This window comes from Heloderma suspectum, chromosome 3 (assembly GCF_057233095.1).
Source record: "Heloderma suspectum isolate Gila_16-S chromosome 3, 16-S_ref, whole genome shotgun sequence".
NCBI classification, from domain to species: Eukaryota; Metazoa; Chordata; class Lepidosauria; order Squamata; family Helodermatidae; genus Heloderma; species Heloderma suspectum.
Window position 1 is genome coordinate 246,109,629 of NC_139460.1, and position 15,069 is coordinate 246,124,697.

The following is a 15,069-nucleotide window of genomic DNA, read 5'->3' on the forward strand; positions in this document are numbered from 1 at the left end:
ACAAATGTTGAGATGGAGCGTATGTATGGGTGGTGATCCAGAGTATGAGGAAAAAAGAGGTGGATGGGGTGGGGAATGAGCTGGCTGGCAGAGCGGAGGGAGAGAAAAAAAAGAGTTCGCTTTCTGTGAAATATTCTGTTAGTGCTGAATATGGGTTTTAAAGGGGTATGTTTAGTGTGTTGGGGCTCAGAGCCTACCTCTGCCTTGTACTCAGTTTATTTGTCCTTTGTGACTAGCCATGCCTCCATGGCAGCCATTTTGTGGTGGTGCCCAGGACAGTTTGTGAAATTGCCAAATGTGCCCAAATGTGCTCCACACTTGCCCTTTCCAAGTGGATCTGCAGGATTTGGAGATAGCTGGGTGGCATGTACATTACTAGCTGCCTTTGCTTGTGTTTTAGGTAAGGACATGGTGGGCAGAAAGTTGGCCAGTGGTCTTCCAGTGGACCATGTTCTGCTTCTTGTGGACCACCTACTACCTGCTGGTTGTTGGGATTCCTGCAAAGAATGTTTGACTAGGTAAACCTTGATCTCATTGAGCAAGGAATGTCTTATGTTTTTAAGCAAGAATAAATTATCAGAATTACTTAACCCAGATTAGTTTTTGTCTTAACTGTTAAAAGATTCTGAATAGATACTTGTTTTATAAACTTGAAACAGAGATAGATGGGTCCATGAGGATTTTAGGCTACACAAGACTGAAGTCAACCCACTCCTGTTTTAGGCCAAATCCAAAAGAGACTGTTTGTGCTTTGACAGCGCAGTCCTGTGCGTGTCTACTCAGAAGTAAATCCCAGTTGAATTTAGTGGGACTCGCTCCTAAGTAAGAGTGCAGTGGACTGCAGCCTGAGTGAAGTTAAAGCACTTCAGTGGTTGCTTTGCTTAGTCCTGTGTAGATTAAGAGCTACTTGCTTTTGAATTCTCATTTCATACTAAGATTACCCTTTATTAATACTTTATTGAGTGTATAAATAATTAGCAGATGTTCTAAGCGTGTTATAGTTAGTACTGTCTAAGAAGGAAAGGTTTAAAAGGTGGTCAAAAGGCATCAGTAGAAGAATTGTCTTACAATCAGTGACGACTGGTTAATCATTCCTGGACAATGTCTCCACACATACTTTGTTAACTAACAGCTTATCTGATTTTCATATAAAAGTAGATAATTAAGTTTACAGTGTGAGTTCACACATGCATGTAATCACTTAATTTCTCTACGTCTTACTGATTTTATGCTGTTTTTATTTATTATTACTTTTAGTGTTATATTTTTATTGAAGTAAAGCTGATCTAGAAAAAAATAGTTGAAGGATGGTATATAAATGTTACAATAAATAAATACATGACTTGCAGCTGAATGTGTAAAATTAACCTAGTGTTATATTTGTGATAGGCCATTCACACATCAAATCCACCGTGTGTGTGTGTGTGTGTGTGTGTGACAGAGAGAAAGAGTGATCGGGAGAGAGAGCGAACCAGCCCTAGGTTATGCCAGACTTGTACACAGCTGTGCACATTTTGAGAGGGAAAGCACAGTACAAAATAAATAAATGAAGGTGAGTCTGTTTTCAGCACCAGTGTTAAGTGTTGAAAATCTTAACTTCACCCATGATTTGATTTGGTGATGACAGCTCATATGAGAGCATGTGGTTCAATACTGCATCATTACTAAATAAAAGGGCAGGGGCATTGTTGAGGCAGGGTCCACCTGGGCATGGGCCCCGGATCTTTTTTTTGAGCTGGGCCCCAGATCTTTTGAGCTGTCCTAATTGCCATTTTTTAAAACATTTTCCCATTGACTTGCATTGCAAAACAAAAATGGCCATAACTTTTTTAGTTTGTAAGATAAATACATGAAATTTGGAGGCTTGGTAGCTCCCATGGAAGTGATTGAATCTGCCTAATTTCAGGCCGTTAGGTCTAGTGACTTTGATGCTAGTCACAGGTAAAGTTTGCTATTTTCAAGAAAATGTGTCAAAGCAAAGAGCTATAATTTCTTTGTTCTTCCACATACATGCATGGAATTTGGGGACCTAGCAGCCTCTGTGAAGCTGACTGAACCTACCAAATTTCAGACAGTTAGGTCCAGTGGCTTTTGCACTAGCCATGCGTAAATTTTCCTTTTCTCAAAGTCTAAAACAAAAAGTAAAAACTGTCAAGTCACCCAGGGGATTAGAGATCCTAATCAGAAGGTGTTTAAGATGACCATTAGGAGGTCACTATCCCTAATCTCTGGTGTAGGGTTTTTTTGAGGTGCAAAAAACCTCTCTCCCCCTACTTTTCTTTTCTGCTCTTGCATGCCCACTGTTGTGAGCTTGCCTGCAATGAAATTTTCAAGAGGGAGAAGGAAGGGAAGAAAGAGCTCCATTTGAAATACTGGTATTTCACACAGCATCTGATTTTACTGCCCCAAACTGGAACCTTTGGTTTCTGTAGAAGTTTAGTAGCTTCAGTACAGCAAAGGATCCAATCAGTCTCCACAAACTTCTTTCTCCCACTGCATTTTAATGTCTCCTAAATAGCTGTAGGGCTCAAATAATCCCAAAGGGAGGGTTAGGACTATGTAGGGATGTCAGAGAATTCCACCACGGACTCCAGTGAGGCCGGATTCTTTAGAATCCAGCCCCCCGGAATCCGTGGCGGAACACCCCCCCCGTGGAATCCCCCGGGATGGAGTTTACCTGGTGGCGGTGGTGGCGGATGTGGCAGAGACTCCAGCGGTGGATGCGGTGGCTCTGGCTGGTCTCCTGGCCGGCTGCTGCCGGGCTGCTGCGGCTAGGGATGTACGAATCCCTTACCTGGCTCCACGCAGGGGCATCCGCAGTGGGGGGGAGGCGCTCCATCCCTCCCCCCAGAAGCCTCCCTGGCTGGCTCCGCTCCGTGGCGGCTCTACAGAGCTGCTGGCCAGGGCCATCTGCAGCTGGAGTTCTGGCCATGGCTGCGGCCACAAATGGCGGCTGTCGTAGCGGCCGCCATTTGCGTCTTTGCAAGCAGCTGTGACAGGCTAGGTAAGTACTTATGTAGCCTATCACGGCAAATAGCAGGGATGCAAATGGCGGCTGCTACGCCATTTGCGCCCCTACTCTTTGCCATGATAGGCTACATAAGTATTTACGTAGCCTATCACTGTAAAGGCAGCCACGCATATGGTGTAGTGGCTGCCATTTGCATGGCTGCCTTTACAGTGATAGGCCACGTAAATACTTACGTAGGCTATCACGGCAAAGAGCAGGGGCGCAAATGGCGTAGCGGCTGCCATTTGCATCCCTGCTGTTTGCCATGATAGGCTACGTAAATACGTAGCCTATCACGGCCGCCAGGTTGCAAATGGCGGCTGCAGCAGCCCAGCCGTGGCCAGCCGGGAGACCCGCTGCCGCCACTGCCACCCCAAGTAAGTTCCGTTGTGGGGTGATTTTGCAGGGGGGCAGGGGGCCGTTCCGCCATGGATTCCGGGCCTCACTGACATCCCTAGCTGCGGCCGCAAATGGCAGGCATCGTAACAGCCGCCATTTGCGTGCTTGCAGTCAGCTGTGATAGGCTACGTAAGTATTTACGTAGCCTATCACGGCAAAGAGCAGGGGTGCAAATGGTATAGCAGCTGCCATTTGCGTCCCTGTGCTTTGCCGTGATAGGCTACGTAAATACTTACGTAGCCTACCACGGCTGACTGCAAGCATGCAAATGGTGGCTGCTACGACGGAGCCGGTCCAGGATTCTGGGGGGAGGGATGGAGCGCCTCCCCCCCACCGCTGATGCCCTGGAATGGAAGGTTGAGTAGGATTCGTACATCCCTAGGACTGTGTGGCATCATGATTGAGAAACTGCTGGTGCTTTTAAATAGGTTCTACTGTTTTGAAAAAGCCCTCTGCCACCTCACCTCATAGAGTTCATTTAAGTACGTGCAATTCTTATAAACCCTCCACAGCCTCCTAAATTCCTCTGAAGTACTACCTCTCTGAAAGGAGCCACTTGGCTTAGGGAATTCCCTCTACCCTCCACCCCCGCACACATTTCCAATCACCATTCTTCTTTTCTTCTTCCTTCCCCTATCCTGTTCTTTCTTTCTCTTCCCAGAGCATATCTTGGGGGATTTTTAAAGAGAATTCTCTTCAGTGGGCAAGAGAAGTTCTGAACTGTATTTGACTTTATACAAACAGACAAGAGGGTTGGTTATTCTCCTTCTCACTCAAGCCTTTGAAAAAAGTGGGTTCACATGGTTGCAGAGAAACAAATCTGGGGCAGTTTTGTTTATCAGTTGCCATTACCCAGCAATAGGAAGGGCTGCAGCTCAGTGGCAGAGCACATGCTTGGCATGCAGAAGGTCCCGGGTTCAATCCCCAGCATCTCCAGGTAGGGCTACGAAAGACTCCTGCCTGAAACCCTGGAAAGCCGCTGCTGCCAGTCAGTGTCGACAGTACTGGGCTAGATGGACCCAGGGTCTGACTCAGCATAAGACAGCTTCTTATGTTCCTATGAACAGAAAGCTTTAATAAAAAATATAAGTTGGGGTTTGTTTTTAAGTGGAGGGGAGCTAAATGCTGCTCATTTATACAAGCCTATGTATGCCTACTTAGAGGCCCCATTACGTTTAATGAGGCTTACCCTCAGGAAAGTGTGCATAGGATTCCAACACAAGTTACTTTTGCAGGGAGGTTTGCACATTGATGTTCTGCATGTTTTTGTTGTTGTTGTTCAGTCATTAAGTCATGTCCGACTCTTCGTGACCCCATGGACCATAGCACGCCAGGTCTTCCTGTCCTCCGCTCTCTCCCGGAGTATGCTCAGGTTCATATTCATTGCATCAGTGATGCTATCTAGCCATCTCATCCTCTGCCGTCCCCTTCTCCTTTTGCCTTCAATCTTTCCCAGCATCAGGGTCTTTCCCAGTGAGTTTTCTCTTCACATTAGGTGGCCAAAATATTTGAGCTTCAGCTTCAGTATCTGTCCTTCCAATGAGCAGTCAGGGTTGATTTCCTTTAGGATTGACTGACTTGACCTCCTTGCAGTCCAGGGGACTTGTAAGAGTCTTCTCCAGCACCACAGTTTGAAAGCATCAACTCTTCGGCACTCAGCCTTCCTTATAGTCCAGCTCTCACAGCCATACGTTAGTACTGGGAAAACCATAGCTTTGATTATGCGGACCTTTGTTGGCAGGGTGATGTCTCTGCTTCTTACGATGCTGTCTAGGTTTGCCATAGCTTTCCTCCCAAGGAGCAAGCGTCTTTTAATTTCATGGCTACAGTCACCGTCTGCGGTGATCTTGGAACCCAAGAAAATAAAATCTGTCACTGCTTCCATTTCTTCCCCTTCTATATGCCAGGAAGCGATGGAGCCAGATGTCATGATCTTAGTTTTTTTAATGTTGCATTTCAAACCAGCTTTTGCACTCTCCTCTTTCACCCTCAACAAGAGGCTCTTTAGATCCTCTTCACTTTCTTCCATTAGGGTGATATCATCTGCGTATCTGAGGTTGTTGATAATTCTCCCGGCAATCTTAATTCCGACCTGTGATTCATCCAACCCGGCGTTTCTCATGATGTACTCTGCATATAAATTAAATAAGCAGGGCGACAGTATGCAGCCTTGTCGTACTCCTTTCCCAATTTTGAACCAATCGGTTGTTCCATGTCTAGTTCTTACTGTTGCTTCTTGACCCTCGTACAGGTTTCTCAGGAGACAGGTAAGGTGGTCTGGTACTCCCATCTCTTTAAGAATTTGCCACAGTTTGTTGTGATCCACACAATCAGGCTTTAGCGTAGTCAATGAAGCAGAAACAGACGTTTTTCTGGAATTCTCTTGCTTTCCCCATGATCCAGCGAATGTTGGCGATTTGATCTCTAGTTCCTCTGCCTCTTCGAAACCCAGCTTGTACTGGTAGTTCTCGGTTCACATACTGCTGAAGCCTAGCTTGTAGGATTTTGAGCATCACCTTGCTGGCATGTGAAATGACCGCAATTGTACGGTAGTTTGAACACTCTTTGGCATTGCCCTTCTTTGGAATTGGAATGTAAACTGACCTTTTCCAGTCTTGTGGCCACTGTTGAGTGTTCCAAATGTGTTGGCATATTGAGTGCAGCACTTTAACAGCATCATCTTTTAGGATTTTAAATAGCTCAGCTGGAATACTGTCATCTCCGCTAGCTTTTGTGTTAGTAATGCTTCCTAAGGCCCACTTGATTTCACTCTCGAGGATGTCCGGCTCAAGTTCAGTGACTGCATACCATGGCTATCAGGCACATTAAGATCTTTCCTGTATAGTTCTTCTGTGTATTCTTTCCACCTCTTCTTAATCTCATCTGCTTCTGTTAGGTCCCTGCCTTCTTTGTCCTTTATCATGCCCGTCTGTGTGTTCCCTTGAGATCTCCGATTTTCTTGAAGAGATCTCTAGTCTTTCCCATTCTGTTGTTTTCCTTGATTTCTTTGCATTGTTCATTTAAGACGGCCTTCTTGTCTCTCCTTGCTATTCTCTGGAACTCTGCATTCAGTTGGATATATCTTTCCCTTTCTCCTTTGCTTTTCGCTTCCGTTCTTTCCTAAGCTACTTGTAAAGCCTCATCAGACAGCCACTTTGCTTTCTTGCATTTCTTTTTCTTTGGGATGGATTGAGTTGCTGCCTCCTGGACAGTGTTACGGACCTCCATCCATAGTTCCTCCGGCACTCTGTCTATAAAGTCTAATCCCTTAAATCTATTCCTCACCTCCACTGTGTATTCATAAGGGAGATGATTTAGGTCATACTGGAATGGTTTAGTGGTTTTCCCTATGTTCTTCAATTTAAGCTGAAATGTTGCAACGAGAAGCTCATGATCTGAGCTACAGTCAGCTCCAGGTCTTGTTTTGACTGACTGTATAGAGCTTCTCCATCTTTGGCTGCAAAGGACATAATCAATCTGATTTTGATATTGACCATCTGGTGATGTCCATGTGTAGAGTCACCTCTTGTGCTGTTGGAAAGGAGTGTTTGCTATGATCAGCGTGTTCTCTTGGCAAAACTCTATTAACCTTTGTCCTGCTTCATTTTGTATACCAAGGCCGTGCTTGCCTGTTATCCTGATGATTTTTTGACTTCCTACTTTAGCATTCCAATCTCCTATGATGAAAAGGACATCTTTTTTTGGTGTTAGTTCTAGAAGGTGTTGTAGGTCTTCATAGAACCGATCAACCTCAGCTTCTTCGGCATCAGTGGTTGGGGCATAGACTTGAATTACTGTTATGCTGAATGGTTTGCCTTGGATTCGTACTGAGATCATTCTGTTGTTTTTGAGATTGTATCCCAGTACTGCTTTTCCCACCCTTTTGTTGACTATGAGTGCTACTCCATTTCTTCTAAGGGATTCTTGCCCACAGTAGTAGATATGATGGTCACCTGACTTAAATTCACTCATGCTTGTCCATTTTAGTTCGCTGATTCCCAAGATGTCGATGTTCAATCTTGCCATCTCATGTTGGACCTCCTCCAGCTTACCTTGATTCATTGATCTTACCTTCCAGGTTCCTAAACAATATTGTTCTTTAAAGTATCAGACTTTCTTTTCACCACCAGACACATCCACATCTGAGTGTCCTTTCGGCTTTGGCCCAGCCGCTTCACTCTTTCTGGCGCTACTTGGAAATACCCTCTGCTCTTCCCCAGTAGTATATTGGACACCTTCCGACCTGAGGGGCTCATCTTCCGGTGTCGTATCTTTTAGCCTTGTGATAAGTTCCATGGGGTTTTCTTGGCAGGAATACTGGAGTGGGTTGCCATTTCCTTCTCCAGTGGACCACATTTTGTCAGAACTCTCCACCATGACCTGTCCGTCTTGGGTGGCCCTGCATGGCATAGCTTATGGCTTCACTGAGTTATGCAAGCCCCTTTGCCACAACAAGGCAGTGCTCGTCCTGAGTTGTGAGCATGGTACTGTGGGCATAATACAGTGCCTACCCAATTCTGTCTAATGAATTGACTACCCTTTCAGCTGAGTCCTATGCATGTTTTGTCATTTGTGGGTTTGTGTTTTTTTTTTTTTTTGCATGAACTGTAGGTTCAGTGGTGAGGGAAAGGCACTTAGTGCATGCTCAGAGTTTCTCCATAACTGAGCCCTAGTTTTGAAAACAGACTCATTGGCTGAATTCTGGTGAAGTCTTGGCACAAATGAAGTTATGGGGAGGAAGATACAATGAGAGGTTGTGCATAACGAGGAGGATGTAGAGAGGAGTTGCGCAAAACAAGACATCTGTTTTTATGAAGAGTTTCTGGAGGATGGTAGGATGAGGAGGGATGGTTGCATGGAGGGGAATAAAATTGGTAGGGGGAGAATGTAAATGCTCAGTGGTGAAAGAAAAACATTCTGCACATGCTCAGAGGCACTCTCTATTTAAGAACATAAGAAAAGCCATGCTGCATCAGACCAAGGTCCATCTAGTCCAGCATTCTGTTCACACGGTGGCCAACCAGATGCCCATTGGAAACCCACAAGCAGGACATGAGTGCAATAGCACCTTCCCACCCATGTTCCCCTGCTGCTAACATTGGTGAAATGTAAATAAATTCTAGTAATTCTAAATTAGAATGCATGTATATCCTTCAGAAACTTTGCAGGTTTCTTGCCTGAGGGACACCTCTAATGACCTGTGCATTTTCATACAAATTTACCTAAAAACTATTGGGGAAGGGGTGAATGGAAGGGAAAGCAAATCACTCCCTCCCCCTAACTGGAGAACTCCACTTCCACATGAACTTCTGTATCTATCCTTCTGAAACTTTGCTGGTTTCTTACTTAGGGACAACTGTAGGCTGTCTGTAACTTTCAGAACAATGGTCCACAAGGAACATAGAGAAATAAGTATGTCTTCTTTTGGAGACCTCAAAATGTCAAGGCCACCCGTGCACAAAAACTCTTGTGGCTAGCATTTTGAAATTTGGCAGACATGATCTCCTCTGACGGGATAATGAATCCTGAAATTTTTATCCAATTCTTCCAAGCAATTAAAACGTCATTGGCAGTTCCCGTTAGAAGAAAATCAAAATATAAACCCTGCCTATTTTTCTGACATTGGGCAAATGTAATCCCCTTCTAGGGGGCTACTATGCCTGAAATTATCCAGTTCTGACCAAGAGAAAAAAGTTACAGTTTTTTTTTCTAATTTCCTATGGTAGTCATCAGGAAGCATAAAGACTCATTCCTCCAAACCTTGACTCAGGTTTTGTGCTGAGTTGAAGTGGTCCGACTACAAATTGGCCAGAGCAGAAGTGGGGTGTTTTCCAAAATGCTGAATCAGGGTCTGAGTTGAAGTGGGGTGGGGGGTCAGTGCACACTTCGTATGTATGTATATAATCTATACATACACGCAAGCACACTGCATGCATACACCACACACACACATTAGACGTGCTCTTAGACTCGTGTGTGTGTGTGTGTGTATGCAAATATGTGTTATGGGCCTGTGCCCCGGATCTTTTAAGACCCTAGCAATGCCCCTGTAAAAGGGTATTTCAGCATGGATAGTAAAACTGAAGTTATACATCTAATTAGGAATCTGAGAGTGATATACCAGAGGTTGTGAGCAATGGTCTTTTTGTGTAATATATAGCATGTGAGTACAATTCGAACTTGCTATTATATATTGGGATGAATATATAAAATATTTGACAGAATGCATTCTTAGTTTCTCAGAACAATTTGATATTTAATTTTAGTACTCCGAAACAAATTTGTTGTATTTTCCCAAATACAAAATGCAGAGAAACAGGGACATTTACAAATGCCATGTGTACATGTAACTTGCAGCTTTTGCACCTGGTAATAGGTAGCACTGAACTTCCGTGAATTTTGCTAAAAAAAAAAAAAAGCCACAACCTATCCACATGTGTGTGATGCGTTTATGTATGTATGTATGTATGTATTCATGTATTTAAAACATTTATATCATGTCCGATATCATTAGGATCTCAGGGCGGTGTACAGATAAAATAAGTTTAGACAGTATAAAACAATAAATTTAAACAGCTAAAACTATATCAAACCATTACCCCCACACACAGTTGCTCAAGGAGGGGTGGTGCCCTCATCAGTCCCCAAAGGAGTGCCCCCTTTGGTGTCGCCCCTGCCAGTGGCGGCCCGCCACCTCAGCCAGCCAGCTTATATATCTCCTTCCAAGAAGGGGACAGGTGGAGGTTGTTAGCTTCAGCTAGTTCAGTACGCAGGGGGCCTGGTCTTGCAGGGAATGGTGGTCTGCCGGGCAGAAGTCCACTGTAGCTCTCTGTTCAGGCAGAAGTCCACAGGAAAAGAGCAGTGTTGATGATAGTTGTGGCAGCAGGAAGCAAGCAGGCATCAGCAGGCACTCCCTCTTCCTTGCACTACCCCTTTCTTCAATGGAGGCGTCTCCTACTTCTCCTAGAGGTACTGGCTCATAGATATTCATAAATATTCTTGTTCATGTACATTTGATTATTCCCAGTGCAAAACATAACATGTGAAGCTGGCCTCAAAATATTACGTTGTTAGTGATTTTTGAGTTGCTTATGCGGGTTTACAATAAATTGCTGTAAGATTCCAGTAATCAACCCCTGATCATAAAGCTTTGCTTGGTCCTTTAGCCCTGGCTATATGAGGAGAATTCCATGGTAGGGGTCATTAGGAAAGGGAGAGGAAATAAAACTGCTAGTATTGTAATGCCTTGCACATTGATGGTGCAGCTGTACTTTGCAGTTCTGAGAGCCACATCTCAAAAACAATATTGAGGAGGTGCAAAGGGTGCCTGAAAGGGCGACCAAAACAATCAGAGGGGATTGGAGCTATATGCTACTTCCCAGGTTCCAAGGCAGTATAATAGTTTTTGGATACCACAGCAGGAGAGGGCTGTTGTGTTTCATGTCCTGCTTGTGGGCTTCCCAGAGGAATCTGATTGGCTGCTCTGGGAGACAAGGATGTTTGATTAGATCAGAGGTAGGCAACATGGTGTCTGTGGGCATTAATATGCCGTCGGTCACCTTTATTGGCATCTGCCAAAGTGACCTACCCCTCCCACTTTAAAACAGTGACAACACATTTTCCTACCGGCAGCTGGGATTGCTCTGGAATAGGGTTTTGTTGGTGCTCAAAACTGTGGGTTCAAAGGAGAAGTTTAGTGTGTTGGGGTTCAGACCCCACCTTTGTCTTGAACTCAGTCTTTTGGGCAGGTTACCTGTCCTTTGCCACACCTCCCATGGCAGCCATTTTGGGGTGCCCAGGACAGTTTCTCAAATTGCCAGATCTGCCCACAGCCCAAAAAGGTTGCCTACCCCTGGATTAGACAGATTATTGGTCTGAATCAGCAAGCATCTCCTTCCATTCTCGCACACTGCCATGACTTCCCCAAAGAATTGTGGAAACATGAGCATATGAGACCCCACAGCCCTAGAACTTGATTTCCAGCGTTCCCTGGGCCAAGGGAATGTCTATTAAACTGTAGTGTTTGTTAAACTGTTGCTACAGTCTGGATATCCCTTCATTATGGATACCTGAGGAATGGAGGATGCTCGTAACTCCAAAAATATGTGCGACTCTGATAGCGCTCTCCTTTTTTCCAGTACTATTTGCTGTCCCTGCCACCAGGCATTTTTCCAATGCTCAGCTTTCATCTACATCCTCATTTTGGTTCATGCTCCTGGAGAAGCCAGAAATTTTAAAAGAATTTTAATATGACTTTTATTTTGAATTATTCAGATAATGTATATGATGCTATCTGAACACTAATAAAAGTGCTATATAAATGTGAAGTAGTATTATAGCAGGCCTGGCATACATATAAAAGTGAAAAATATAATGTTAACTTGTAAGTTTGGTCTCTTAGGCCTCTTTTGCTGATCTTAAAGCGCAGGCAGGCTGATATGGGTGATGGCGTTCCTTCAAGTAATTTGGTTCCAAACCATTTAAGGATGTAAAGCTCAAAACCAGCACTTTAAATTGGGTGCATAAACGCATGGGAAACCAGTACAGCTGGCGCAGTATAGGTGTGACATGATCAAATTGCCTCCCCCCCACTGACACTCTCGTGGCTACATTCTGCACTGGTGGAAGTTTCTGAACCATCTTCAAAGGCAGCCCCACGTACAGCGTACTACAGTAGTCTAGCTGGACGTCACTAGTGTATGGTTAACTGAGGCAAGATCTGTCCTCTCCCGAGGTGGCGTACCAGCCTAAAGTGGTGAAATGCACTCTTGGACACTGCAGCCACCTGGGCTTCCCCAGTTAGCGCAGAGGCCAGGACGACTCCCAGACTACACACTTGGTCTTTTATGGGGAGTGCAACCCCATCTAAGATCAGTTGTAAACCCTCAACCAGAGTAGTTGGTTTCCCAACCCGCATTACCTCTGTCTTGTCTGGATTAAGTTTCAGCTTGTTTACCCTCATCCACCCTAAAACAGCCTCCAGACACTTGTTCGAGAGTTCCACAGCCTCCCTGAGATGTGCAGATGGAAATGAGATGTAGAGCTGAGTATCATCCACATACTGGTGACACTTCAGCCCAAACCTCCAGATGACTTTCCCCAGAAGTTTCATGTAGTTGTTAAAAAGCATGGGTGGGGGGGACAGGATGGAACCTTGCGGCACCCCACAGGCTAACAGCCATGGGGTGGAACAAATGTCCCCCTGCACCACCCTTTGATGTGGTGATATCTGTGATCATGATTGATATAGTCAGGGTGCAATCCGAAGTACATAGACAGCCGCCTCTGACCTTGGAGGTGACCGCCTATCCAAAGCAAGGCAGGAGAGGCGCGGGGGGATTGTTCCCTTTGTGCCTCTCCTGCCTTGCTATTTTTTGCTAGACAGCCATTTTCGGCTGTCTAATGGTGGTGGTGGGGAACCGGGAGAGGGAGCTGCCGTACGACATATTGGATGTGTTATATGCGCAGCTCCACTATCCCCACCCCAGAACGCCCCCCGCCCTGCCCCTTTTCAGTTGCGCCACACTCCTCTTGCAAGCACGGAGGATGGGACTTCTCCGTGCTGCCTCCAAGGCAGCACAGACAAGAGGGGAGGTCGGTTTTCCCGGAACCAACCTTAGAGCATGGGATCCGAGCTCGGTTCCCAGAAATGAACATATCCTACGGCCCGCTAGACAGTGTCTAGCGGGCCATAGGATTGCTCTCTGAATAGTTTATAAAGATTACCAGGGGAATTACAGATGATCTTTTTAGTAACATTTATAAACTTGTAAAAGCTAATTGGATTTTTACAAAGAGTGCTAATAAGGAAACAATAATTTTTTGTTTTTGTTTTTGTAGCTATTGGTGAATACGAAGATCTCAGAGAAGAAAATAAAAAGACAAAAGAAGAGGTTTGTGCTTGTTTTCCTATATCAAAGTACTATGTGACCATTGATTTTTTATGTACTTTGCTGGAGTATTTTTTTTCTTTTTGCCAAGGTTTATATAGTCCTTTCGGCCACCCAATTTTATCCATATGAGAAAGTATTTTCAGCTACTTCCCATAATCATAGTGCTACCTTGGCACCACTGTGATTGTGGAAAATACTGATATGTATTTGTATATTGCCAATTTGTTTAGTTCTTTTGTCATGTATGTGGAGTCAGAATTACCTGGAGAAAACATGGCGGAGCTTCTAAGTATAGATTATTAACTGGTAAAATTGACATAATTAGGTTTAATAAAACATGCCACCCTGTTGGATGACCTTTACTGAGAGAGGGACTGAAACCTTGGTCCTCTTACTCAATCTCTCTATGGCTTTTGATACCGTTGACCATGGTATCCTCTTAGATCAGCTTCGTGGGATGGGTATCAGCGGCACAGTACTTCAGTGGTTCCATTTCTATCTACAGGGTTGCTCTCAGAGAGTAGTATTGGGGTTGTGCACTTCGTCCCCCTGGCACTCGTTATTTGGGGTGCTGTAGGGCACTATTTTATCCCCAGTGCTATTCAGCATCGATATGAAGCCTGTGGGAGCAGTCACCCAGGGATTTGAAGCAAGTTGTCAGTATGCAGATGACACCCAGCTCTATTTCTCTATAACATCTGAATCAGGTATGTCTGTGCAGGCTTTGGACCAGGGCTTGCATGCAGTGGTGGGCTGGATGAAGGCTAATAAAGTGAATGTGAACCTGGTAAGAAGGAAGCATTGTTGGCGGGTGGGTCACAGGTCCAGGAAATAGGTCAGTTGTCATCTCTGGATGGAGTTAGGTTCCCCTGAAGAAGTGGTGCTTAGGGTTGTGTGTCACGGGGCAATTTGGCCCTTTTGGGGCCCGATGGATTCCCGCAATAGACTTGGCTCAGCCTGCATAGGCAGACCAAACCTCGGTAAAGTTCCTCAAACTTGGGAACTGCACCGAGGTTTTTTTTGTGCAAAATGGTGGCGGGTAGTGGTGACAAGAGTCCCCGCCCACCACCCACCCATTTTGTGAAAAACAACTCTGCTGCTGTGTGCAAGTGACTCCTCCGACTCCTCCCAGTACCCGGGAGGAGGAGAAGGAGCCAGCTGCCCACAGTGGTGGGTCACTGCACGCAAATTGGAGGAGAGGGGAGCAGCATTCCCATCTCGTTGTCCGTTTTGTGCACATTGGGGTCGCTATGTGCGCAAGCCTTTCATTCCCTCTCCCAATCCCGGGAGGAAGAATGAAAGACTTGTGCACAACGACCATGCTGTGTGCAAAATGGAGGACAAGAGGGGATTGGCGCTCCCCTCTCATCCTCCTCCTGTCCCACTGCTCCTGCCACGGTAGTGGGGACGGAAGGAGGAGAGTGGAGTGGGGCTCCCCTCTCCTCCTCCCATCCCAGCTACTGCAGCAGCAGACGCAGGACAGGAGGAAGGCAAGAGGGGAGCTCTGCTCTCCTCCTCCTCCTGTCCTGCCGCTGCCGCTGCAGTAGTGGGACGGAAGGAGTGGACGGGAGCACCGCTCCCACCCCCACTACTGCACTGGCTATGGTGCTGGTGGACAGGAGGAGAATGAGAGGGGAGCGGTGCTTGCCTCTCGTCCTCCTCCTGCCCTGCTGCTCCTGCCACGGTAGCAGGGATGGAAGGAGGAGAGGGGAGCAGTGTTTAGCTGTGGTGGTACAGGCATTAGTAATCTCAAGGTTGGATTATTGT

At 45.6% G+C, this 15,069-nt stretch overlaps 1 protein-coding gene across 1 annotated transcript in view; it reads left to right on the forward strand.

Annotated features, from left to right (window-relative positions):
• SHTN1 (shootin 1) overlaps positions 1–15,069 on the forward strand; it is a 152,144-nt gene that overhangs the window by 7,788 nt on the left and 129,287 nt on the right. Inside the window, exon 2 of the mRNA XM_084841960.1 lies at positions 13,250–13,302. Within this exon, the coding sequence (XP_084698086.1) occupies positions 13,250–13,302 (53 nt within the window). The remainder of the gene's footprint in view (positions 1–13,249; positions 13,303–15,069) is intronic.